Source organism: Falco rusticolus, chromosome 8 (genome assembly GCF_015220075.1).
Source record: "Falco rusticolus isolate bFalRus1 chromosome 8, bFalRus1.pri, whole genome shotgun sequence".
NCBI lineage: Eukaryota > Metazoa > Chordata > Aves > Falconiformes > Falconidae > Falco > Falco rusticolus.
Window position 1 is genome coordinate 4,872,411 of NC_051194.1, and position 26,464 is coordinate 4,898,874.

Consider the following 26,464-nt stretch of genomic DNA (forward strand, 5'->3'; position numbering starts at 1 on the left):
GAAGTAATGTTCACAACTGGCAGTTGCCTGAAGAGAAGGTTATATGGAGAACCCTTGCAGTAGCTCACCTCCAGCCTGCCTCCAGGGAGCCTGCAAACCCTGAGGGTGGTGAGATCCCTTTTGCTGCATGGAAGTGGTCTCTGGAAAGGGCCACTGGGAAGAGATGGTCTTTCATGCCATCAGCCCATCTAGGACCAGAGCTCTGAGGGCTTTCAGGCTTCTGGCTTTAGAGCAGAAGAAATGGGAACAAGAGTTTCTGTCCCTGTAGCACTTTACGTGTCAAGGCATCTGCAAAGCCCCAACCTTGGGACCTCAAGGTCACTTGCAGCCCGAGATAAACTGGCACACCACCATCTAGACCTCCAGTAGTTATGTCATTGAAAGTTCAGGAACACCAATTTATCTCCATGAAATAGTTTGTTGGGTTTCTTTTTCAGGTAATTAAGTAATTTTGTAATTAAGGCGTATTTTATACAATAAATAAAATTCCTGACCAGCTCAGTACTATGCAGATAGGACCTGAAGTAAGTAGTTGTATTATTTTAGGCAGCAGAAACAGAGAGGTGAGAGTTGCAAGTAATTTGCAACATGTATTGAACCAAATTCTATGCTTGTGTAAGGTCACCGAAACAGTGACTACAAGAGGAGACAGTACCAATCTCTCTGTTTTGTTTCCCTGACACTTTCTGTCAGAAGAAACTGTGTAACTTGTATGTTGGGGTCTTTTTGGAAAACTTCCTGCCGTTTATTTGCAGCAGACCTTTGAAAATCCATCTGACAAAAACTCCTCTGGGTAAAGAAGTGTCTTTTTCTTGTCCAAGAAAATTACTAAATAGGTTCCAAAGTCCTAAAGAGGAACCTCTACTTACTGTCTCCCTCCTCCCAAAACTTTGGCAGGAGTTTCAAAATAATAGCTTGTCAACTTGTATCCAATGGAGCCTGATTTGTAATTGCACGAAACCCATGAAAGCTTAATCTGCTGATTTAATGTATGTGTATTTGGGAATAACTAGCCTTGAAGAGGAGTAATGTATATTTTCTTCTGAATTCTAGTGCATCTTATATCTTTACTAATACTGAAGTTCATTTACAGCTTCAATTGAATTTGCACTTGGTCGATCAAATATAACTACATCAAAGCACTGAATTGGTCTTGTTTATAGAATATGTTGATATTTTGGCTGTTTCTAGTCTGCAGTGATAAGACAAATATTAATCGAAACAAAAAAAAGTTAATATATTTTCCATTTTAAATTATACTGTAATTTTTCAATTGTTTTCCTGAGTTATAGTCATTAGCTTATGTGGCAATATTATACAGCTTGTTAAAATACAGTATGCCCATGTTGTCTGATAACCTGTTGTCTCAAAATTGAACACTGATTGATACTCTCAATTTGCACATTCTATATCAAATTTACAAGGTCCCATTTTTAATTTCATATCTTTATAGACCACCTAATCATATCGTACTATATTCACCACAGCTTCACCTAGAGATTCCATCAACAAGAGAAATTAGCTGCAGAGCAGGCTAACAGATCATTGTCTTCTCAATAAGTAAATTAATTAAAATCTATCAATTAGTTCAGTAAATGGCAAGAAAATGAATTGTCTGCAATAGTTTGGAATTAAGTATTGAGTGAAACTTAAGTGTATCCATTTCATAACCACTCTCACTTCCTATATTGTGGTTGTGATGCTCTTTGGCGATGCCCTCCAGGTTTCACACTAAAAGAGAAATTATTCCCTTTTAAAAATGCTACTTTACAATACTTTAAAATTTCAGTTTTTCCAAGAGTATTTCAAGGCAACTGAAAATGAAAGAATTCATAGTTCTAGGACCTGCATAAAATTTAAAATTAAATGGAAACAAATTGTAAATGTAAATAAACAAAACATCACCTTTGTGAAAGTGACTTTATTTCGGCCTCCGCCTTTGCCAGAGGTTGTTTCCATATGTGCTGTTCTGTGCTGTGCTGGAGAGAATCGTTATAAGCAAAGATGCAGAGATCCCTGACAGCACAGCCCGCATCACCCGCTCGGAGAGCAGGTCAGGAATTAAGGCTGTGGGTGGTTTTGAAAAACTGTGACTCAGTGTGTGAAGTGTTGTTTGAGGCATTGGGTTTGATGGCCTTGTGCTGAACAAAGGCAGGGTCCAGCCCCCCGGCAGGCCGCGTCTGGGCCAGCAGCAGCCCGAGCCACCAGCCAGGTGGGAAGGGGCTGAGTGATTGCCACCCCTGGGGCTGCCAGCTGCACCCGTCAGCTCTCACCAGGGTGCACCTGGGGGTGTGAAAACCTTGGGTGGAGCCAGCTTCCCTGGAGCTCCTGAGGTCCTGTTCCAGTAAAGCTCTGTGCTGGGGGCGGGCAGGTGCTGCTGGCAGGGGGGCGGGCAGCACGGTGTGCCTGGCCATGGCTAGCACCTTCGTCCAGCTGGCTGATGGCATCCAGCAGCCCTGCAGTATCCTCCCTGTTCCTCTGCGAGCAGAACGGCTGTAGTCTCCCTGTATTCTCACAGTATGTGGTAAGTAGTATGTCTGCGTAATGAGTAATGAAGTTGACTCAGTGTATGTTCTCCCTGCGTTGAACTGGGAGTGTTTTAAACCGCTAAAATTTCTTTATGCATTAAAATGTTAAGAGGCTGAATCCTGCAGAACTTAACTACTCCTTAAATCTTATGCCTTTTGGGGTGTCGGTTCACCAGTCTGAAAAGCAAAAGCAGGCAGGGTTTGCCTGTAAGTCTTAATACTTGAGCAAGACATTCATGTCTGTTGGCTTTTGGAATATTGGAAGTACTCAGCCCTCTTGTCCTGATAAACGTGGCAGACTTTTACCTCAGTGGGGAGTTTCTAGTTTGTTCTTTCTGCACAGTTGTTATTTTCTATCGATTTGTAGTAGACCCTTTCAACTCTGAGCCTTAAAGTTGGTTAAATTGTCGGGGGGGGGGGGGGGGGGGAAGGGCCTAGTTTGCTTTGGCCTGGCTTGCTCCTGATGTATTTATTCTAAAACAAGATGATTAGCATAGCAAAACATGTTCCAGGGTATGTGAATGTGCACTTCCATTGAGAAGGGATTTGCTGGCTGGCTGCTTATGGCAGCCAATACCCTCGTCTAGATTTTAATTTGTTTGTTTGGATGTTTGATGTGTTGTTAGGGGTTCTAGGATTGAAAAGCTTCCAGAAGTTTTATCCAGCCTCTCAAAATATCACTCCAGGAAAATGCATGTTTACTTTTGGAAAACAGATGTTCTCCCCGGGAAATAGGTGCTTACCTATATTTTTGGTGGGGTATGGAATCTGGGAATCCAGTTAAAACTTTTAGCTATTGCTTACTTGGCCAAGCTGGCAAAAAATATTTTTTTGCTTTGAATACGGTGGCATTTTGCCCTGTTTTTTCTGACAAAACTGTAGCTTGAATATATTCATTTTTGAAGCCCAGCTTGTTTCTTACACCCCGGATGGCTGTGCACCACGCTGCTGGCCCTGCGCACATGCAGGTGTTCGGATCGCTGCAGGTTTCTTGCAGCAATCCCCTGCCTTGTTATGCACATCACATGAAGTGCTACTAAAAGTGCTAAATTCTTCTTTTTAAAAGAATAAAGTGCTTGGAGATGTACTCCAATGCGAGTACTTCTTGTTATTTATTGTCTCAAAGAAAGTGATATTTAATTTCCTCTTATTATCAAAAGAAGATCCTGAAGATGAATGTGGGGGAGGAATAGAATAATGTTTCCATCAGCATCTGTAAGTGAAATGCTGCAAATCACGCTCAGGAGAAACCACTTGGGTTCCCAGCTAAGGGGGGGGGCTCCAGTTCCCACACGTGGCTCCAGACCCAAGGCTGTGCGTGTGCTTTTCTGTTCTCAGCAAAGTGAGGGAAAGGGCCACCAGGCTTGATGAGCTGCTGAAATGACTTGAAATGGATAAATTAATTTTATTTTTTTTTTAAAGTGATGGTGGGAGAGTAGAAAACATCATTAGCTCCGGAAGAATCTTCCAATAGAAACTGGCTTTGCAATATGAATCTTAAAGGGACTGAGGCAGGATTAATGAAATTAAGAGCATGGGGGGTGTAAGGCTGTGCAGAGCACCATGTCTGCGATGGACTTTTAAGCTTATAGTGTAAAATGCTTGAATGTAGTTTAGTCCACAAATGCTGTACAGTGTATTTTGTACTTGCCACTCGGAGCCTGACGATCCCGTGATTTGTTAGGCATCACTCTAGCTAAGAACTTCAATCTACATTTAATTTTGATGAGGTGCTCATTAGTTCAGTCGCTCATCTCCATCCTGCATGCTCTGTGGCTAATGGCTGTGATGATGATGGCATAGATCATACACTTCAAGTTTTAACATTTCGTAGCTGTCTTTCTATAATCCTAAAATTTCTTCACAGTAATTTTACGTATAGAGAAGTGTCTGTCTTTTGAGATTGCGGAAATCAAAGTCTATGAAAAGGGAAAAAAGCACAAAGCAAGCATGATCTGTTCTTCAGCCTGCAAAGGAGAGGCACAGAACCTCTCACATCTGTCTCCAGTCTCTGCTCATCAGTATCTACAATACTGTAACCAGATATGTGTCTGACTGAGTTTGTGTGTTTCTAGAAGTGCGGGAGCATAAGTAAAGCGAATAAGGAAATTTTCTTGTCAAGTTAAAAAGACAAAAGAAATGCCAGGAATCAAAACACTTTGAGAAAAATAGGATAATAATTATATTATGGTAACCAAGTATTGTTGGAGGCAAGGGGGCTGCAGAAAAGTCATTTACTCTGGAAAACTTAAATAAATGGTTTGCGCAGAGAGCACATCTGTGGAGTTGTGTTTGGCGGTTTGAAGCCAAGCAACCACCCATCTGCAGCATTTAGCATCTGGCATAATGGTAACTCTGCAAGGCAAAACGCATCTGAAAGAGAGAAAGCTGCTCTCTGCATTAAGAAAACTTCTTCAAAATAACAAGGGAATTTAGTCTTAAATACTGGGCTTCTATTTTCATAGTTTATGATACCATGATTGGATTCCTTCTGTGGACGCAAGCTTCTTAATAGTACTGTTCATCACTGACAAAGGTTAGACTTGAAGAAAACTAGAACTGAGATGAAAGAATAGACTACTTTATTATTTTAGCAGCTGAATGTGTCATTACATCAGAGTCAGTATTGTGTAGCAAATTGCAAGCTGTAGTGAAATTGCTTTAAAAAATATCTGTATATATTTTTCTAAAACTGTGATGAAGTCATTCAGTGGCACATTGAAATGTATTTCTAGCTGAACTGTTATATCATATCTTTTTTCACGGTGGTACAAAAACAGATGGCAGTTATTTTTCTTAACAGTCTCCAGCAAAGCTGATGCGATGCCTTGCCTTCCTTTGTAAATGCTTTCAAGTGAAAGACAAGGACACATGGCCAAAATGAATCTGCATTGTAACATTGGCTTGTGGTTTCTAAAGCAAACTTTTAATCAGCTCACAACAGTGGGCTGGTGATAATTACTTAATGTCCTATCAGTCAAGTAGTTCATTATGACAGGAAAATGAGCTATTAATCGGAATCAATTGCACATATTTTGCAGTAAGTTTTTGGAGCAGCTGTCTTTTTCATAGACGTTTTAAGTGCGATAATTGAGTAGTCCATGACTTGAGGACAACTGCAGTCACTCCCGTGGTACAAATGCATTTGTAGATTTGGAGATGCTCTCTGTCACTTCAGAACATTCCCAGGGGGACTGGAATTGATCCGAGGATAACAGCTGTTCAGTAGCTGACCCATAGAGAGTGACCATCGCACATAGCATGACAAAATTGTTCAGTGACTTTTATACATGTTTATAAGTGTAATATAAAATGCAATGTTTTTCAAAGGATTTCGTTTTAAAATTGTCCCTACCTTAACAGTAACTTGGCAACTCTCAAGAGAGAAAGGCTGGTGAAAGTGTCTCTTAAGTATAACCTGATGCTACGTTACTTTGCCTGCTTCACCAGGAGTGCCGTGTAGTTCAACAAAATGCTGTATCCTTAAGTGTAAGTCATTTGTAGTTATAAATCCAAATGAAGCTGCCAAGGATTGTAAATCTAGGGCTGCCTACCAATTTATGACTTTTTAGATTGCCTGCTGTGATGTGCCATAATATAGAAGCATTGTTAGAAGCTATTAATTTACTTGCTTTAAATTAAATCTTGTTGAAAACCCAGTGTTGCCTTATGAAGCTTTCATTCTTCTGTTTTATACAAACATGTTCAAAAAAACCCTGTCGTTTCTTATTTTACAGCCTTCGACAAAAGAAAGGAAACTTGGCCCAGAAGCACTGGACTGCACCAGCTAACATCGTGAAATGCAAGCCCTGCCCCGTGACACACACCAGCGCTGTCTGTGGATCTGATGGACATACATACACTACCAAGGTAGGTTCTGCTTGTGACCTGAAATCCTCTTGGTAGCAGTCGTTCAGGCTGCAGTATGAAGATGAAATAGCGTTCATTAACTAGCAGTATTAAATTCCAGTCTAATTTAGATTTGGAATATTTTTTTGTGTAAAAAGTGCTGATAAATGTAGGTTTTTACATATCTGACAAACAACAAAACAGAATGACAAATCAGAGTCTTGTGACTTTCATGATTCATGTTTCTGTAAATGATTGATTCTTGCCATTGAAGTAGAACGCTTTCAATGTTGATGATGCAACAGAAAAAATTCATTTGATCAGAGTGGCTTGTTAAGATGAGGATTTTGGGATAAAGATTTGGTCTCCAAATGGTAAAATAACTTGGCAGTATCATCATTCTGTGATAGTTTTTTTTATTATTATTATTTTTTTTCCCCAGACTGCATGTATAACATATTACAATTCATTTAAACCACAGTTTTAATAGGCTTGTGTGCCAGATGCAGCATATATGGTACCATAAAAAAAAATTCCCATAACCCAGTGGGGATAAATTGCCTCATTGTTATATTGAAAATCACCTTAGGGCTTGACTCAATAAAAGAAACTGGCTTCACAACCATTCAGCAGCCCAAATGCCCATTATCAAATAAAGCGTTCCGTGTCTCAGATCCATGTTCCATAAACAGCACTTCAGGTGCTGGAAGCTGTGCTTAGGGAGCCCCCCTAAGGTTTTCTTTTCCTGTAGGCAAGGTAAGGCTTGACAGCCAGTAAAACTACCCTTTAAAATCCAAACAGCCCCCTCAGAATCCATGGAAATAAATTGATTCGGGGGGGGAAAAAAAAGAAGTCTGCTGTGATGTAACAGTGATGATGATATTGCAGCTACATTATCTTCTCAGCTGGGTGGCTTTAATTATTCATCCATTAATGGACACAAATATTAAAATGCTGCCATGGCTAATTCATTCAAGCCCCTCTTCTGTTCTGGCTGAAGGATTTGCACGGCCAAAGGAGCACATCAGCAGACACTTTCTCATCTTTGCACACATAGGCTGCAGAAAAAGGGCTCCAAATTGCATGTTAAACAAGCTACTCTTTAATACTCTCTAGGAGTGTGTAATGCAGTAATTTATCATTGGTATTTAGGATTAAAATTGGGCTCGCTTTGAAAACAACTTTTTCTGTCTGAACTCTTGAGAGTATATAATCTGTAGTAAATAGTTTTCATTGCATATTCTGTCATCCTATTGAGTTCATTTCTGTGCATCTTACCTGCATCTCTGTTAGTCTTTTTTTTTCCCCACCTTCTGTATTTCTTACCATAAGATCCAAATGTTTTTTCACCAGAAATTCTGCCACTGTCATAAATTCACCAAACTATTGTGAATATGATAGGAACTTGACAGCTCTAATGAAGACAGTAAACGACCCTGTAGCTGACATGCTTGCCCATCACAGGCACACCTCTCAGAAGTTGCCTGTGAGTGGTTTGGTTTCTTTTTTAAAGGAGAATTTAAAAAGATTCATTCTGAAGTAACTTTGTCTCATCTTCATTACTGTGCTCCTGTCCTAGCAATTGAAAATTACAGCATCTTGTTGGTGTCTCACCAGCAGCAACTTCTTTTCCACAAATTTTGTGCATGTTCTCTACCGCTGCCTTGGGAAGGCAGGGTTTCATTGCTTCTTGAGTACTGTTTGACAGGAGTGATTGCTTGTCCCATGGCACATTTGTAGCTGTTTTTTCTAAATTTGTTTTTTTGATTGAAGGCTCTTCCAGTCTCATGCTGATGGGTAATCTTTCTGTAATACCCAGTCCTGGTGACAGGATACGTGTCTGCTTAATCTTTATGCAATAGTGAGAAGATGCTTATAGCGATACTGTCGTTCTTTGCTGTATACAGTTGTATTGGGTTTGCATGGCAAGGTTTGGGTAGCGGGGCGCTACAGGGGCAGGGGGCAGCTTCTGTGAGAACCTGCCTCCATGTCCCACGGAGCCAATGTCAGCTGGCTTCCAGCTGGATCTGCTGCTGGCCACCTCCGAGCCCATCAGCAATGGTGGTAGCACCACTGGGGTAACATATTTAAGAAGGGAAACAAAATCTGCACAACAAATTGCAGCCAGAGAAGCAGGCTGTACCCTCAGCCCAGGGCGGTTAGTGGTGGGGCAGTTGCCCACCTGCAGCCCAGGGCGGTTAGTGGTGGGGCAGTTGCCCACCTGCAGCCCAGGGCGGTTAGTGGTGGGGCAGTTGCCCACCTGCAGCCCAGGGCGGTTAGTGGTGGGGCAGTTGCCCACCTGCAGCCCAGGGCGGTTAGTGGTGGGGCAGTTGCCCACCTGCAGCCCAGGGCGGTTAGTGGTGGGGCAGTTGCCCACCTGCAGCCCAGGGAGGACCCCGCGCCAGAGCAGGGGGTGCCCGAAGGAGGCTGTGACCTGTGGGAAGCCCCTGCTGAAGCAGGTTTGCTGGCAGGACTTGTGACCCCATGGAAAACCCAGGCTGGAGCAGTCTGTTCTGAAGGACTGCACCCCGTGGGAGGGACCCACGCTGGGGCAGCTCATGGTGGGGCTGTGGAGCCCTCCCTGCGGTGCTGGGGTGGCTGGGACAGCTGCGATGGACTGACCACAGCCCTGGCGGAGAGGGGGAGAAACAGAGTGAAGTTTAGTCGGGGGGGGGGGGGGGGGGGGGGAAGGTTGGTTGAAGTTTTGAGTTTTAGTTCTCATTACCCTGCTCTGATTTGAATGCAATAAATTAAACTGTTTTTTTCCCCAAGTCAAGTCCATTTTGCCCGTGATGGTAATTGCTGAGTGATCTCCCTGTCCTTGACTCGACCCACCAGCCTTTCATTAACTTTGCTCTCCCCTGCCTGGTTGAGGAGGGGGGTGATGGAGCACCCTGGGTGGGCACCCGGCAGCCAGCCAGGGTCGACCCACCACAGTCCTTGTTGGTATTCTCACTCCTCGGTACACTGTAAATCTGTGAGTGGGCTATTATGCTGACCTGTAGAATGTCACTGTCTCTCTACAACTTCTAAAAGCTCTGCTTTGTTGATTTTCCCCCTGCCTCCTGACAAATTTTGGTAAATGAGCTGAAAATACTTTAGGCAGAGCATTAAAATGAAACGGTGTATTGTAACGTCCTAACAAATAACATTTTTATGGTCAGTGATGGTCGTGGGTTTCTGGTTTCTTTTATGAACAGAATACAACTGCTCCCCTCAAATTTGCCATTATTTTCACTAGGCAATGTGATCCCTCTTTTCTTGCTGTTAAGTCACTAAAATAAAAGCTTTGCTTTGGTAATTTTCTTTCCTATGCTGTGCTCTTGGCCAGTATTATTGTTGGCACTGCAGTGCTGGCATGTTCTAGTATTGACCGTGAAAATGCAAAAAGGTGAACGTTGGAGTGTGGGCAAATACCACGCTGCTTTGCATTTGTCTGTATTCCTATCTGGCTGTGCATCAGCTGCTTTGTGAACGTGTAATGATGTGCTGGGCAACTGAAAGGATTCTTGCTAAGCTTGTAAACAAAAGATGGAGAGTAGCTGCTGTATCTCAGGAGGGGAAAGAGTCTTCTGAAATTGTGTACTGGCCATCCACTCGCATAGGCTGACGGGCAGTGGACACGTACACACCTGCATTTTGATCCATCCTGGCTCGGTTTGATTTTTGGGGGTTGCTGGGGGGGGCAGGAGGCAGCGTTTGAGCTTACAGTTGGTGACCTGGCACAGCAGCATCAAAGTGTCGCGCTGGTGGCCGGGGGCCGTTCAACCCCTCAGCAGTGCTGGTACTGCAGGTTGCGCTTTCCATGCTTTGAACTGTTAGCTGAGGTGAAAATGAATGAGAAGGAAATGATATGACAGAAATTATGACTGACTGATAAAATACAGGTGAAATTTGGGTGTCAGTAAATCCACAATAATTGCATTAATGGGAAATAATGAAACCTGCACATCACAGGCTCTCATTTAGCCACTTGATCTCATAATACTTTTGGCTGTTTCAGAAAAATTGTAATGATCACCACCATGCAAAAATGCAAATAAAGTTTAAAAAGGGCTTGGGAACAAGCAGAAAACATTATTACACTTCTCTGCAAATGCCTGGACTTCTCATTGCCTTCGGTTATCATCACTCTGTCTCAAGGCTGGCATGGTAGAACTAGGAGGTGCTCAGAGAAGGGCAGTGATGGCTGTCAGAGGTGTGGAACCTGCGAGGAGAGGCAAAATTAACTAGAACACTACAGCATGATTTTGCATGACATCGTGCCTAAAATTGGAAAAGGAATGTTGTACTTCCTAATTATAAGGCAATGGTTTCAAAACAGAGAGAGTGTTTTTATTTTTTCAGCTTAGAATAAAATTGTGACATTCCCTGCAGCACAGTGTTGGGCAGGTCAAAGATACAAGTGGGGTTTATATCAGTCCATGGAGAATGGAACCTCTGCAGCTGCCAAACCTGCAGCACACTGACTCTCGAAGCCAGTGGTGGCCAGAAGCTGGGATGATTGGTGTGGTCCAGCAGGACTGATTTGTTCTGTTTCTAATTTGCTCACTCTTACTCGTTTATAGCTTTCTTACTTTTAAGGGTCTTCCACGTGGCAGGGTATTAGGCTGAGGGATCAAGGGGCTGGACTAATGGGATTCTTATGCAAAAGTGGAGATATCCATATCTTTAGATAAGGCAAGCTGATAATGGAGCAGACATACTGCTCTTTAAGAAAGGAGAGTATTCCTTTTCCATTTCAACTTTGCTTGGGTTGAAATTTCTTTCTTAGCAGGTCCTGAGTATTCCTTGTATCATTGCTTGGCATTTTGAGGTTTTTACTCCTTCAAAGTTCAGTTTCAGGCCTTAAAGCAAAATGAAGACTTCAGAACTTGATCTGGAATGATGTTTAGCAGAGCTTGAGGAATCCGGAGGACTTTGATTTGTTCTCTTTTTATGAAAACTTCAAGAAATCTTTTAAGGTTTCAGTTGCAGGAAAGTAATATGAAATGCATTTTTTAGTTGTTGTTCTTTTAAATGATGTCTTGGTCATTCCTGACTGGATAATACAGTCTTCCACTCATAAAGGCTCTATGGCAAGACAGCAAAAGCATTATCATCTTGCTGGTTTGCACTGTTTGATAATCCTCAAACTGTTACGCTCTTTGTTCTAGTGCTTTCTGCAGAGACTGCATTTGGAAAGAAAGCATTTTGCTTCTGTTAATTATAGTGCTGGTGATTCTGGGAACTGACTGTGCCCATCCACCTCGATTATAAGAGATTAGTATTCTCTGAAGGCAGCCTTTTGCAGAGCAGCAGAGGAAACATTACTGGCCCAGCAGAAATATGAGCTATGTGGCGTATTCTTGAAGGCCATAACTGCAATGTGCTGTTATGCCTGAATGTCTCTGGTGACGCTCAGTAACTGGGACTGTGGGTGGAAAAAGGGGGAAACGGAATCATGGATCCTCACTCCGGCAAACATGGTGCATTAACAGCAGGTCCAAGCATCCTCAGGAAGTCAGTGCAGCAGACTTTCTGGAGTTTTTTTAACCGAATTACTTTTCTTCAAAACCAACTTTATTTTTTAGTTCATGAGTTTTTCCTCGTGAAGAAAGATATTGCAGTCCTAGAGGCAAGATTTCATGATAAAACTGGGGGGATTGATCCAGCCCAAAGCACTCCATAATACAAGGGTCATAGGAGGGGAAAAAAAAAAAAAGTAAACCATAAACCACCACATTTAAGCTTGCTGGTCGGTTTAGATGGAGGCTTAGGATTTTTAACTTGGTCTCTCAGTTCTGCCAAATACATAGAAGCCTTCAGCCTCTCAACTAATTTATTGAGGGCTAGTCAAAGGAATCTTTTTATCTCTTTCAAATTCCATTGGAAAATATTCAAAGGTGTTGATTTCCAACACAAAGGCAAAGAGGAAAATGTTGAAAATCATGAGAAGTCTATGTCCAGATCCTGTGCTACAAGGGGTTTATGTGTCACCTAAACTATCACAATAGGAGACACAGTGTACTGAGTGCTTTGATGGATCTTAAGTTGATTTAGCTTTGTGTGTGGGAGTTGTACTGCCTGAAAAACCTTACCACTGTTCACACTTTAAACCTTTCTGGTTCTTTTTCTGGACTGTCTTCAAAGCTTGTCTCCACTGCTGATCGGGGTTTTTTCGTTTGCTTCGCAGAAGTGCTAAAGTTGAAGGGGGTGAAGGTGTTTGGCTGTGGTGACAAACGATTTCTTCTGAGCGATGGGATTCTTTAGTCACACCAATAATTCAGTGTTTGTGCGTGACAGGATTTGAACACAGATGTGGCCTGTATCAACTCAGTCCTCATACCCTGTTTCCAGCAATTGTTCCAGGCGTTTTTTTGAACTTGCATAATTTTGTTATATTTCTGGAAACTTTAGAAACTCTTATCACCCTTTCCTGTTAACTTTGATCTCTATGGGCTTTACATTTGCCAAAAATATCACTGAGTCTCTAGTTACTGCTTGAAATGCAAATGTTTTTAAATGCGTACTCTCTCTCCTATATTCTAAACTTTGAAAAGAGAAATTGCTGTTTCTTGGGCATAACAGCTCTATTTAATGCTCTGATGTATTGTGCTTTGTGTTAAAGCACTTCCATAGTATATTGCAGTCAGAGTTTTCAAAGCTCCTGAAAGTGCTAATGAATTAAGCTTACAAGGTAAGTAAGCCCTGCAAAGTGCGCTGTGTAATTAGTTAATGTTTTTTGTCATCAACACATTAAAAAGAATAACTCTGTAGCTGTCAGTTTTACAGCAAGTTTAATTAAACTAGTTAATAAAGCAATTACCTGAACATGAGGATGACTGCACTTAACTAATCAGAAAATGAAAATAAGGATGATCTTAAATTACAAAACATACCACCTCAATGACTAATGGTCCCTTCAAAGATGGAAAGGTACATTGGTATAATTATCATTCTTCTAATTAGGTACATTGTTGTTCTGCAAATTTTAATTAAATCATTACAAACTAATTAAGTCCATGATCATGTCTCTTTTTGTTTGGAAATGGAAAAATCACCTCCTGTTGCCATAACATTAGATAACAAATTTGATATTGAGGGATGTACCAGAGAAATGATTTTCCAACAATCTTAAAACAGGAGAGAAAAATAATGACCAAAATAAAGAGACACTATTAGTTAAATGTGTGCAATGGGAAGGCTGCTATGTTTAATTAGGAGACTGTATTGAGAAGCACAATTAACTAATATTTGTTAAAGTGTCCAAGTGCTGAGTAATTAGTGCAACATGGTTTGGCTTTTCATAATGCAGCTGTTGGGTGGATTACCTGTCCTCTAGGTGTGGGGTCCTGTTGCCCAGCTGCGCCTTTGCACCCCTTTCCCTCTCCGTGCTTTGTCTAACGGGTGACTCAGCCTTTCCTGATGGAAAACAAGATGTTCAGCAGAGGTTTAGCAAGTGTTAAGGCCTGGCCTGGCCTCAGATGCACAGTTGAATTAAAAACGTGTTAACTTCTAACTTTGGTTTGGTTTTTTAAGGGAAAATTAAGGAAAAGGGAGAGGGAGAAGACAGGAAGAGTAAGAAAAGGTAGGATATGGTTAAAGAAATGTATGGATAAGAAAATTGTCATCCTTATGCATCTGCTCCCTCACAAAGTTTGAAGATTGTTGGTGGGAGGTACAAGAATAAATTATTGTTTCCTCTCCAACTTTTCTTTTTCTTCATCATCTTCTCTTTAATGTAGGAGCTCAGCTCTCCGCTCTAGGTGCAGCATTCAGGCCTGACGCGGTCTGTCGTGGCTGGGACCTATACGTGGCAGATCCCATACATTACCCGTTTCTTCCACAGACCGATGTTGTGATGCTGGGCAATTTGCATTTTCCTCATTTCCGGTGTGGAAAGAGCTGGACTGTCCCTTAATAAAATACCAGGATTGCTACGCTGAAGTCATGATGCAAAAAGCATGCATGGTTTAGGGGTTGGGGCAGTGTGATGTTTGTGTAAACCAAATGTGTCTGTGTAAGACATAACAGCTCCGATGTCATGTGTAAGACCCACTGCTCGGATTCCTGGAGTTTTCTGATCAAGCTGGTCAGGTTTTTTAATGGAGTATTCAAATATCTTTTTGTGGAAATTGGTAGCTTTCACGGGATATGACTGTTCTGATGGAGTTTTTCTACAGGAAAAATATTTTACAGCATCATTACTACTTCCTTATCCCAGTAGGAGTTTTTCAAGATTCATTCCTATTCCGTTATTCATGTCATTTTGTTGCAGGGAGGGTCCTAACTGTAGCAATACACCTGGCACGAGGCTTTTCTTTCTCATAAATAACAACAGGGAAGCTCCAGAGGACTGCGGGAGAACTGGAACCTGCCCAATGCTGAGGACCGTTGTAAGATTGCTCATTTGACTGCAGCACATTGGGCTACTGTGTTCCCAATAAGGCTGATGTTCCTTCAGCCTGTACTCTGGGCCAGTGAGGCTCGAATCCTACAATCCAAAAGCTATATGAACCTGGTATGGCGTAGTCAGGTCCTAGGTGACAAACTCTGTCCCTCAGAAGGCCAAACGCCCGCGGCGCCGTGCTGTGCCTGTCACAGCTGCGTGGTGCGTTTGGCCTGAAGCATCGGCTGAGCCACATTACTTGATGAAGCGCTATCTGTCCTAAAGACGTCCTGCTGTTCATACGTTTGTTTGGGTTTTGGGGGTTTTTTTCCCCCTTCTGTGTGGTCTCGAGGAATGAGCAGAGAATCAGAACTAAGATCTCAAATCTTGTGTGCTTTGTAATCCATGCCCAGTGCCTTGGTGTAGTTATGTCTAAGGGGTGGTTTTGCATATACGTATAAAGGAGAACATTTATCTTTTGGTCAACTAATGTATTGAGAAAAGGCTTTGTCTCCCGCGTTCTTTCCAGTGCTGCCTTGTAGAGGTGTTTTGGCCACACATAAAGAGCCCTGGACAGAGAGACCTGTGCTTTCCCCGGGTTGGGATAAACTTTGTTAAACTCCGAGGGCGCTGGGAAACACAACTTCTGAACCGTGCTCAAATAACCATGCAATTCAGCAAGTTCCTGAGCTTCCCTTCAAATCCCATTTAGTTTTATGCTGAAGTGGAGAAGCTTTTGCTTTTCAGTGGTGTCAGATCGTAAATACAAAATCCCAAACAATCCTCTACCAATTCTATATCTGATCTGGGAAAAACTAGGCCTGCATAACCACTGATTTGTGCATTGTGGCCACTTCTGTGGCAGCTTCCCAGCTAAACCCCATGAATATATACATGTTAGCAAGATTTTTCACCTGGTGTAGTGTGAATTGTGAGAAAAGGCAACACAGAGGCTTTTGCAGTGAATCAACAGGTAGAGAAAAAAACCCAAATGCTCTGGGCAGTTTTTTTACAGGGTAAAGGCTGCTTTGTCATATTGTCACATTTGAGATTCTATGAATTAATGAGAAATTGCTGTGGCAAGATATGATGCTCTTTCAGAGACTGCTTGTTGCTATCCCTTTAGTCTTTGGAGCAGGAGCCTTCCTTAATGCAGTTCTGCAGTGGGAAAAAAAAAAAAGTCTTTTTAATCCCATGAAGAATCCTCTTACACAGAGGATACAGATTGTTTTGGGGGAAGCTGTCTGCTTAAAACTCTGTTGAAGCCACTGGTCAGTGTTGGAAAGAGAAGGGGATTGCTGTGTTTCTGCTGAAGGCTGCTGATCTCTTGTATCCTGCATAAAGAAATACTGGAGGCGTTCAGGAGGCAGAGATGGATCACAGCCTGGTTTTGTTTTTTCTTAGTATATTTTCTTTTAAGAAAGATGAGACAAAATTCCTAACACTTTGATTTCTACCGGGATCAGTGAGCAAAGGGTCCTGACAGAAAGCAAAATGTATCCGAAGTTGTACCTCCAAGTTTTAACAACTGTGGGTTAAGCAAGTTGGTCTAATTGGGGTATGACAATATTTATCTCCTCTCTCCAACCTTGCCTAGCAGGGAAAGGATATTTTTAGTTGGTTTCTCCATATTCTAACATTGCTCAGTCCGAAACAATTTGGCTTTGCACAGACTGGGTTCTTTGCGATTAACGTATTTTGTCAGTTTCTAAATCTGTATCTTTTTCTTTAATTCCTGAATCTGTTATTTTACCATAGTTAAGGATTGTCAGTGTTGAATATTTTAATTATCAAGTTAAGCCCACAGAATCTGGGGGCAATTGTGGTAAAATGTCTCTATTAGGTGTGTTGCTGCAAGCAGTATTTCATTCTTCGTATTATTTTGGTAACTTGAGTATAGAGAAAGCACTGCTCTATACTCTCTTAAAAAAAAATACAGCCGTCTCAATATCTGCAGTAGGATGTATAAATACCGTGCTGGGAAATGCAGCATAAGAACCTGTGCAGAATAAAATAACCTTCAGATTTCCAACTAATGCGCACCATCATTGAGGGAGAGGAAGCAATGAAGTTTCGGGCAGTATCAGATTGCTTCTCACACATCCAACTCCCTTAAATTCTTTACAAGCCAGTTTTCCCAAATGGCTCTGATAATACTTGTACAGGTCTGTGAAGCAACTGGAAGAGCTCGTCTCTTTGGTCCTGCCGAAGTGCAGGCTTTTGTGGTGGTGATGGTGGTGGTTGAGTTTTACCCCATGGGAGTACGGGTGATAACTTCTAGACAAGTCAAAAGGAGTATATTGTTGAGCATGGGTGGGTGGGGTGGTGTATGCCTTTTTAATAATTATTTTGTTCATTTAATTTGACTAGAACTCAGTTGATAGAATTCATTTAAATGTATCTTCCTTGAGTTGGAGGTAGTCATTCCATGTTTACCCATCGAGAGTCTCTAGGACACTTAGCAATTAGACACGTCATATGATAATGCAGCTCCTCCTGTTTACATATCAATTGCTACCAGATTACCCCCAACGCCACTATAAAGGGGGAGGAGTAAAGGATGGTGGGAGGGGTGGGGTGAGTCATACATGTCTAAAATAGTCTTTGCCAAGGTATTGAGAAACAACAATTAATATTTTGGGATTTTCTTTTGGCAATTTGTAGCATGCTAAAACAATTTAAATCTAGATTTGTACTTCATTCTGCTTTTGGTGTTTGTGGAGGTTTTGTTTTTTTAAAGTGTGTGTAGGACTGACTTTTTACATAACTAAGCCCAATGCTGAAGAAGGGCAACTCACCGCCCAACTCACAAAAAGGAAATGTTTGCTCCCTATGCCTTTCTGATTTGCCCACGTATGTTTTTTCTGGAGAGATGAAATAATGCTTAACATGTCACTGATTTTTCTTCTTCCGTTTACAAGCTTCTACAGTGTTGAAGGCAGTGTTTTTATCTAGGCACCCAGGTAACTACTGCCAATAATTAGAAGTCTGAATATGTAACAGTCCCGCTGTTGGCTGCTCAGTATTCTAAAAACTCAGAAAAACAACCTTTTTCTAGGGAGTGGTTTTAAATATATGTGCTGAAGTCTTGCTGACTTAAATGAGACTGCATCTCATTAGTGTCTTGAAAAATGGAGTTATGTGCCCTTCTTTAGGCTGGAAGATGTAGGCCTATCAACCATGTTTTACACAGTAAATGGACATCTTGGTTTGTTCTCTAGATCACTCCAAAAGTGAGTTGTTTTGGTTTTCTGGGGTTTTTTTCCCTGGTGTTGGTGGTTCTGTGGCTAAATTGTTTTGGGGTTGGGTTGGGTTTTCTTGTTTGTTTGGTTGGTTTTTTAATTCTCATTACCCCATTGCATTAGATCTATTTGTTGATGAAACGCATCACCGGCAATGACTTCCTTTGGGTATGTTACCCCAAAGGAGGAAACGTTAGATGCTGCTAGAAGAAAAGCATAACTTGGGGCTTTTTCTTTTCACATGCGTGGAAGAAGCCAGCACTGAATGACAGAAGACAATGTACTTTATTAATAAATTTCTACATTAAAATTACAGCAGCTGCACAGGGAGAAAGAAGCAGCAGTGAGTAGACTGTGCCTTGTGTACTTTGAATTATTGTGTCAGTAATGATGGATGGAGCAAACAATAAAATTTGACCTGTCACGTTATGCTTATGAGGCTGTAAGCCTTAAGGCATTTGTAATTGGCTTCAGCCAGCAATGTTAATGAAGGTGGATTGGAAAATTAGATTATTTGAATGATACAGACTGCTTTACACTTCTAGTATTCAAAAGAAAAGACTAGAAACTCAAAGGGACCAAAGCTGTAAGGCTCGATCTTTGTAAACAGTTCTCTGTTCCTTTATAGTAGAGCAGGCAGAAGAATAGTTTTTAGATAACTCATATTCTACACAGTATGAACCTGTTGTTTAAATGTTTCTGTGGGGCATAGTTTTTAAACGGTGTGGGAGGTGCAATGCACATGGTTTCCGTTAACAATAATGGGATTTATGTGTGTATCATCTTTATATATTGTGCATCATGTTCAAATGTGTCCCTATAGCATAATTAGACTAGGAAATGCATCTTGGGGTTGACGTTACTCAACGAGTTGTCAGTATGGCATGAAGTGCACAAGTGAACACATTCTTCATATTTCAAAAAATCTGTGCAATATAGTTTTACAACTAAATAGGATTTAAAATGGTCATGCATAAAGTTATTTCATTGTATTAAGTGTGTTTATTTGTTGTTAGGAAGAAATCACGTTGATATTATACACATAATAGTGAGGAGGTACTGTGGTAGTTGCTGCAGGTAGAATGATACATTTATTTAACAGTGAAAGCATTTTATAGAAAAATGTCAGTCTGAGCTCACAGTATTTTCATCAGAATCACTATTCTGAACTTTCAGTGAGTCTAAGGCAAAATTAGGAGAGGAACCTGTCTAGGCCCTCAAAATATCCATACCCAGGTCGGGAAATCAGCTGAGAACCTGCTTGTTAGTAACTTGCAGGTTGACACTTCTTCCTGAGGTGATAGGGAGTGAGGGTGGGGTTTTTTTAAAAGAAAAGAAAAAACAACAACAACAAAACCCCCGAAACACACACACAAAAAGCACCAAAACCAAACAAAAACAAAAAAAAGGTTCAGTGGTGGAGGTGGGACACAGCCCTCCAGATCTTCAAAACATGGTGTCATCCAGATGAACTTTTGATGGTATTACAAGGATTGGGCCATTTCTAGACAATTTTGTCTTTTCCTTTCAAGGGCTATTCATATGCTCTTCTCCATTTCCCTCCTGCCTACACTTCCAGGTACTTGGCATTAAGGTCTTCACTCCATCCAACCCAAGGAAATGCAGGAGGAATTTCGGGTTGTGGAGAGGGCCTGGGAGATTGCCGTGATCAGCTGCAGAGGGTGTAGAAAGTGATTTGAGACTGATGGTCTTGGGAAAGAGCCTGTGGGAAGGAGAAAGAAGAATTCTGAGAATCCTATCATGGGGGTGGGATGATATAGGGGACATGAATTCGTAGAAAAATTGGACTTAGTTTCACTGTTTGCAGAACAACTTACACATACTGGGCCCATGCCCAGTGACTGGCAATTAGATGATACAAGTGGAGCTCTCTTCTGAGAGGTAACACTACACAAAACAGAAACTGAGACCTCATTTAGTTGCATTCCGCTCATCTGTGCTATTTTCATCATAAATAGAGGAGAGTTTAAAATACATACAGCTATACTCATTAATTTGTGTTTCCATATGCTTTGGACTGTTTATGCTTTTACCCGTTGCAATGTGTTCCACACAGAAATAAATATGTAGGGAGAAAGGATCACAGTCAAAAATACAACATTCTTCCAGTTTGCTGTAATGTAATCCTAGTAAAAGCAGTTTCTACTGCAAATATACTTTTCTTCCTAGAAGAAAATGATATATTGTTTCATATGTATGACAGTGGAGGGTATTTTCTTGTTAATGCAAGGTTTGTCTTCGATTGTTGTTACCTGTTCAAATTGAGAAAAGAATATGAAGTGGGTCACTTCTTGGAGGAGAGCTTGATGAAAAGGTAGGGAAATAAAGGAGAGGGGGAAGTTTCCTAGTTTCGATTTCAGTAATGCTGGTTGTGAGACCTCAGTATGAATTTCTGCAGATTGATAGAGCAGACATCTCAAAAGACTTTTAGTAACCTGCATTGTCAGGTCAGAACAGACTTCTTTTGAAATGAGTGATATGAGGGAGAGAGAGTGCCAAAATGTCTTTAAAAGAAAAGTTTCCTCGGGTAGCACAGACAGGGTAAAGAGCCTTTAAAAATTTCAGTAGCTGAATGGGGACAGTGATGGCTTTCCTCTGTCGGTGACATAGCCGTAGCGCTGTGTTCGTTTGCATTTCATGGTAGAATGAGTTCAAAACCACAAGAAATTATTAATAGAAAAGCAGAGGCTTTCAGAGGGGAAATGGCAGTGTTATTCAAGCTGTTTCTTCCAATTCCTGTGTAGGATAGAAACGACAGGAAAGCCTTGTAGGATTCGGTTCCAATCTGGGGGTCTGCCCAGCCTTGCAGAGTTCACCCTGCAGGATCTCTGTAAATAGATCCCATGTCCTGGGGCAGGGCACGGTGGCATCATGCAGATCCTCCCTGTCTGATAGTGTGCCTTCTGCAGATTACATCCATGCCCACACGGGCTCTGGGGTGGTGAACTAGAACTGCTGACGGGGCTCAGTCAGCAGGGGAATATTTTTGTCCTGTTCTTGCATGTCTGTCTGCAGCCGTGCACCACATGGTTCTTGAAAATTGGCCTGCAGTGTTAATATTTTGTGTTGAGACATAGAGTTTCTTTTCTTACAGACGTGTAATCACATCATGTAATGCATTTTGTCTGCCACCATGTACTGGTTTGGCTTTAGGTGAATCTTTGTGTTTTATTTGTAGTGTTATGTTTGAGCTAACTGAAGTGTTAGATTGGTCCAGCTAACTGGAGAGATGGAATCTGGCTTTTTTTAGTCATTAGCTGTGTCCTTCTCTTATATGTGTTAAAGTGCATCTTTTCCACAGCTTTCTCCCACCTCCCTGGCTTGGGATGACAAAACATAATATCTGTAAAATAAAAAAAACAACCCACCAAAACCTGTTTCTGGCTGCAAATGCTCTGAAGCAGCTCTCTTCCTCTGTCACACACAAAGTAGAGAACAGATTTGAAGACTTGAAGTCTGTTGTTGGATTTCAAATAGCAGCTCCAAAAAAAATTACCTCTTCGAAGCAGCACCCCGTTGGAGTGCAGGATGTACCCTTTGCAGTACAGCTCCTTTCAGAGGTTGGGGAGAATGCTTAGCACCTTAAACTTGAGGAGATGCAGACAGCAAGTGCTTTGCTGTGAAGCAGCCTGCTAGGTGAACTTGAGACTTGCATGAAGTACTAACAGTATTCACTCAAACGAAGGCCAAGTTTGTGTGACAGCTACACTTAACGTATCACAGCACCATGCTCTTAGCAATGTCTGTGGGCTGGTATGAGCAGAGTACTTTTGCATCTGAGTGTGCTCTCACTCAGACAGGACGCCTGACAAATGAAGACATCTGGGGAAACTTTGTCTTACAGTTGGAGTCCAGAACATGCGTAATTGTGCCCACTTCACAAGTGGAAACTTAACTGGTTTTAGATTTCCGTGTGCTTATTTTTCAACTATGTGATCTGAGCCAACTTGGTTACTTCAAAGCATTATTATAACATCAGGAATTTTGTTTGTTTGCAGCTTTTCCTGGTTTCATTAATGCTCAAAAGACTGAGCATAAATAATGAATAAAAGATGCTCCTTCAAAAGCTTGCAAGAAAGACAATTTAATACAAATGTTGGCCACAGGTGAACAAAGGACAAAAGGTAGAGAATGTTTCCAATGTTGTTTCACAGGATGAGACTATAGCCAAAGCTGAATTGTAGTCTTTGAGAGGTTTTTCATCTTACCCCTTTGTCTTTCTAACATGTCATGAGGTTGGAGCTAGTCCTAGCCCTAAATTAAAAACTCAGTTTATCAACACAAAGGCAAACCTCAACCTGTAGGATTTGTATCTGCACAGACCAATACTCTTCACCCTGCCAAAAAGAAACTTATCTAACACTTCAGGTTTCATATTGACCTAAGGTAAAAGTAGGACTGATGGTGTTTTCAGCGAGACAATAGAAAGGTAAACTGTTCTTGAATGGAGGCATTGGCAAGGGTCTATATCCAGAAATGCACAGTACTGCTTAACAAATTTAAAAAAACAAACCACCAACCACCAAACATAACAAAACCTCACCATACTATATAAGTGATGGTACAGTTAATTCCCTTGGGCATGTGGAAGACTGGCTCCTGTATTTCCTATTTCCATTATTTTGCTCCATCACTTTCACCAGTACTTACTAGGCAAAAAGGAAGATCAGCATGACCCGTCACATGGCTTCTCCAAGGGCTAGGAATAGTCATACATCTGGTGTGACAACTATGTGACATTATTTTGTCTTTTAGTGTCATTCAGGGTGTATTTGTGATAAAAGTGAGGGTAAATAGGAGGATGGAGGTGATCTTTACATGTTTATTGCCAGCAATAGCACATGGGAGTGAGATTAATCTCCAGTAAAATAAAGAGGATATTAAAAGGAAATGCAAAAATTATCTGTGTTCCCAAATACTTTAAAACCTAAAATGAGTTATAATTACTTACTTTGCCTGTCAAACCAAGGGCATCCTCAAACCTTTAGTCAGGTTTGGGTATGACTTAAAGTATACTTTTGCTTCCACCCTTTGGTTAAGATTCAATGTATAACTAACAACTTGCAAGACTTCTTGACCCAGGTCATAAACGACAAACACCCTGTGGTTGTTTTTGTGAGCAACTTCTTTTATTTTGACCTAACTATAACAGAGTTGTAAATGGAAGATCACAAATAAAAATGGCATAAATTATCACTTCTATTAGCTGCCTCTGTCAGAGTAACAAATAGAAATAATCAATGGGATTAATTAACTGTGGAAATGACATCATTGCAAGCCAAAAGCCACACAAGGACTATCTATAAGTTGTAAGCAGAATATCCAGAGTTATAACACTAAACTCTGCAGAAAGTATGAAATAATTTCATTCACAGGGGTTCTTACTGGGGATTGTGGATACACTGTTTGAAAAAACCTGTCCTATTAAATACAAATTAGATTAGATAAAGTGCTAAAAGCCTCCTGTAGATAAAGGCTTCAACTTGTTAATGGGCTTTCTCCCTCTTAACTTCAGATTTTCAGGTTATTTCAGGAATATTTTGTCTTTCACACAAATGAAAGCTACTTGCTAGAAATTCCATTTTTAATGTCTCTGAGTTTAACGTTCTCAAGAGAAGTATGTCAGAGAGGCACCTGCCACCCTGGGGGGCTAAATGCTGTAAGACACAGTGTGAAGCTTGAAGACATTTACGGATCATATGTAGCCAATTTAAACTGTAGGGAGACTGAAATGAAGGGCTGTTTCAGCTGATGCACTGCACTAGGCTGGGATATGGTCTGTTTTGTGCTGGATGCCAAACCTGGGACCGCAGGATGAACATCATGACCACATTCTTCTGAAGCTGGTATCAAAAGCCTTTCAGTTCAAATAAATGAACAGTAAGAAATAACCAGCAAAAGGCTCTATAAGAAAAATGGAAGAGGAATGCTAGCCTCTACAGAGATCTCTCTGTATTTTCAAAACTAAAATCTGTCATCCCAGAGCCTGCATAAGAGGGTTAGTATCAGAAGTGTGTTTTATTGCTTAAATATATCTTGCACAGGCAATACTGAGCAAAGAAAACCCTTTTGAGTTATATAACTCTTTGATGGGATGCCATAAGGTCTTTCATTTTAAGCCAGTAAATTCCAGAGCAGTAATTTAAAGACTACACTTTTCCTTAAATCTAAAAGCATGTTCTAAATCTTGTTGTATTTAGTTTGAACACTTATCTGATATGCCTGATCCTGTATCTCCAGACTGTGAGTTACATCACCTGTAGGCTCTCTTGAAATACCTTTTGCTTACTGTAAGGCAACTTGCTCAGGAGAAGGCACAGAGAGGCAAGGAATGTAGTCGGCCCAAATACGAATATGGGCTGAGCAGCAGACAGGGTGAGGGTTTGCTCATGCTCCTGTAGGATGCACCGCTCCGTGTGGTGGCAAGGGATACGTCAGCGCCGATACCTGCAGGCAGCGTGCTTTCAACCTGCCGTAAGCTGCCAGTATTACCAATTCAAGAAACCTTACCTTACTCTTGCCAGACGCTGGGATTGCCATTTCATCTGCACCCTTCCACAAGGGAAGGCACGGTCCATGTTTTGGGTTTTCACGTGCAAATTTTGTGTTTGGCTTTGATAGGGTATCAGTGCTTTTTATAAAGCTATCCTGTAGATGCTGGTACTTAACAGAGGGGTCAGGTGGGGATGCTTCAGCCTTCAAAGATGACTTCTTTCTTCGCAGCAGTGATTTTACTTATAGGAGATGCCAAATGCAGTCCTGCAGCTCTAAGTGTTCCTACTGATACCAAAAGATACGGGCTGCAGGTTGAGGGCAGTTAAGTCTTATTGTGTTCACTTACCTATTTCTTAGGACCGTGCAGAGTCTATAAAGAGAAGAAGAAGCTGTTCCTTGGGAAATGGAAATAGGAAATAGGGCATGTAAGGATTAATTTAGAATGCATTTATGAAGCAAGAATGTTATGAGCTCATATGGTCATATACAGAGATAGCTTTTGCTGTCAAATACAGTGAAATATTAGATAAAAGATTAATAAAATGAATAATATATAAATTGATGGCTGTGACTAGAGGTTAGGATTAAGCAGAAGACATATCTGAATCTAACCTGCGGCAAACAGCGTCTGTCTGTGCTAAAGGCACACAGCATCAAAAAAAAAAAAAAAAAAACCCAACAGGAGGTGTTCCTTGCTGTTGTTTAATTAGCTCTGTGCAATTAGCAGGAAAATCAGTCAGGATTTTAGGGACTCAGGCCATTGACTGGGGCCAAAAACTGGGTCTCCAAGAGTACCTAATACACCATTATGAAGGTAATGCTGTGATCCCAGGGTATTTGCCATGGATTTGCTTTCTGATGTTGAAATACAGCCTAGTGCCTGATAAAAGTTTGTTAGGGTTTTTTTAGACAGCTTTCTCAGATTACCACAATAATAGAAAAGTATGAATAATACATGGATTTAGATGATGAGATAACTATTAATTCAGAATGAAGGGTGAAAAACTCTTGTAGATGTACAGGTGGAAGTGAATCATATTTCTACTGCAGTGATAAATTTGGCATTATCGTTATCTGAGTTTCAGTCCTTTTCTTCTGTTTATTCGTTTCATAGGTTTTTATTAGAGTAATTTTCAGACTTAATTTATAATTGCAAAGTAGTAGGAGATCATTCTGAGCAACACCCAGGCTACACTGTGACTAAAGAACAGTGATTGTATTGGTTGGAAAAACCAAATGAGAAGAATTATTCACTTATCTCCTTGTGGAACAACCCCGCAGATTGATGCAACAGAATATTTAATGATAATCAGCAATAGATTCCTGGCGTTCCAGCCTTAAATATTCTCATTCGTTCTGATCTTCTATTAGTTTAGCTTAAAGCATTTCTTTTCCATAAGTAGACAGTTACTGGAAAGTTGCTTTTTTCTTCTCCTTGTGTCTAATCTAAAAATTGATTTAAAATTTAGGTTTTGTCATTATTTCCATTTTTGTTAATCGCAAGCCTTTTAAATTATTGTTTTTCTTTTGATGCACTATCATAAACTTTTCAGTGTCCTCGGTATAAGACTGAGACCCCACAGAGCACAGAATGTGAAAGCTTTGAATAAGCCTGGTGATTGCCAAGTAACTGTCTGCAGTGAAGCTTATAAACTTCTGTAGAAACAGCTTAGAAAAAAGTCTTTCTCCATTATCAGTGATTATCTCTACATTGACATGGTGAGTGGAACCTAGTCCATCATTGTCTAAAATTTTATCATCTAATTCCTCTTCAGAGAAGATACTGTGCAACTTCAGTATCAAATCTTGCAGTTTACCAGTAAATTGTGACCCACTTAAAGATCCCTTTAGAAGAGAATCTGAGATGTGAGCTGACACTGAAACTCCAGTATCTTCTTCCCTTGGGCAACAGCTCTCAAGACTAAGCACACACTGTGCTTTAAGGGTGGCAGATTACT

General features: G+C 41.0%; 1 protein-coding gene across 2 annotated transcripts in view; it reads left to right on the plus strand.

Annotated features, from left to right (window-relative positions):
* The window catches only part of SPOCK1 (SPARC (osteonectin), cwcv and kazal like domains proteoglycan 1), a 324,520-nt gene that overhangs the window by 214,247 nt on the left and 83,809 nt on the right, over positions 1–26,464 (plus strand). For both annotated transcript variants that reach the window (XM_037398498.1, XM_037398497.1), the window contains one exon: positions 6,266–6,398. In XM_037398498.1, the coding sequence (XP_037254395.1) occupies positions 6,266–6,398 (133 nt within the window). The remainder of the gene's footprint in view (positions 1–6,265; positions 6,399–26,464) is intronic.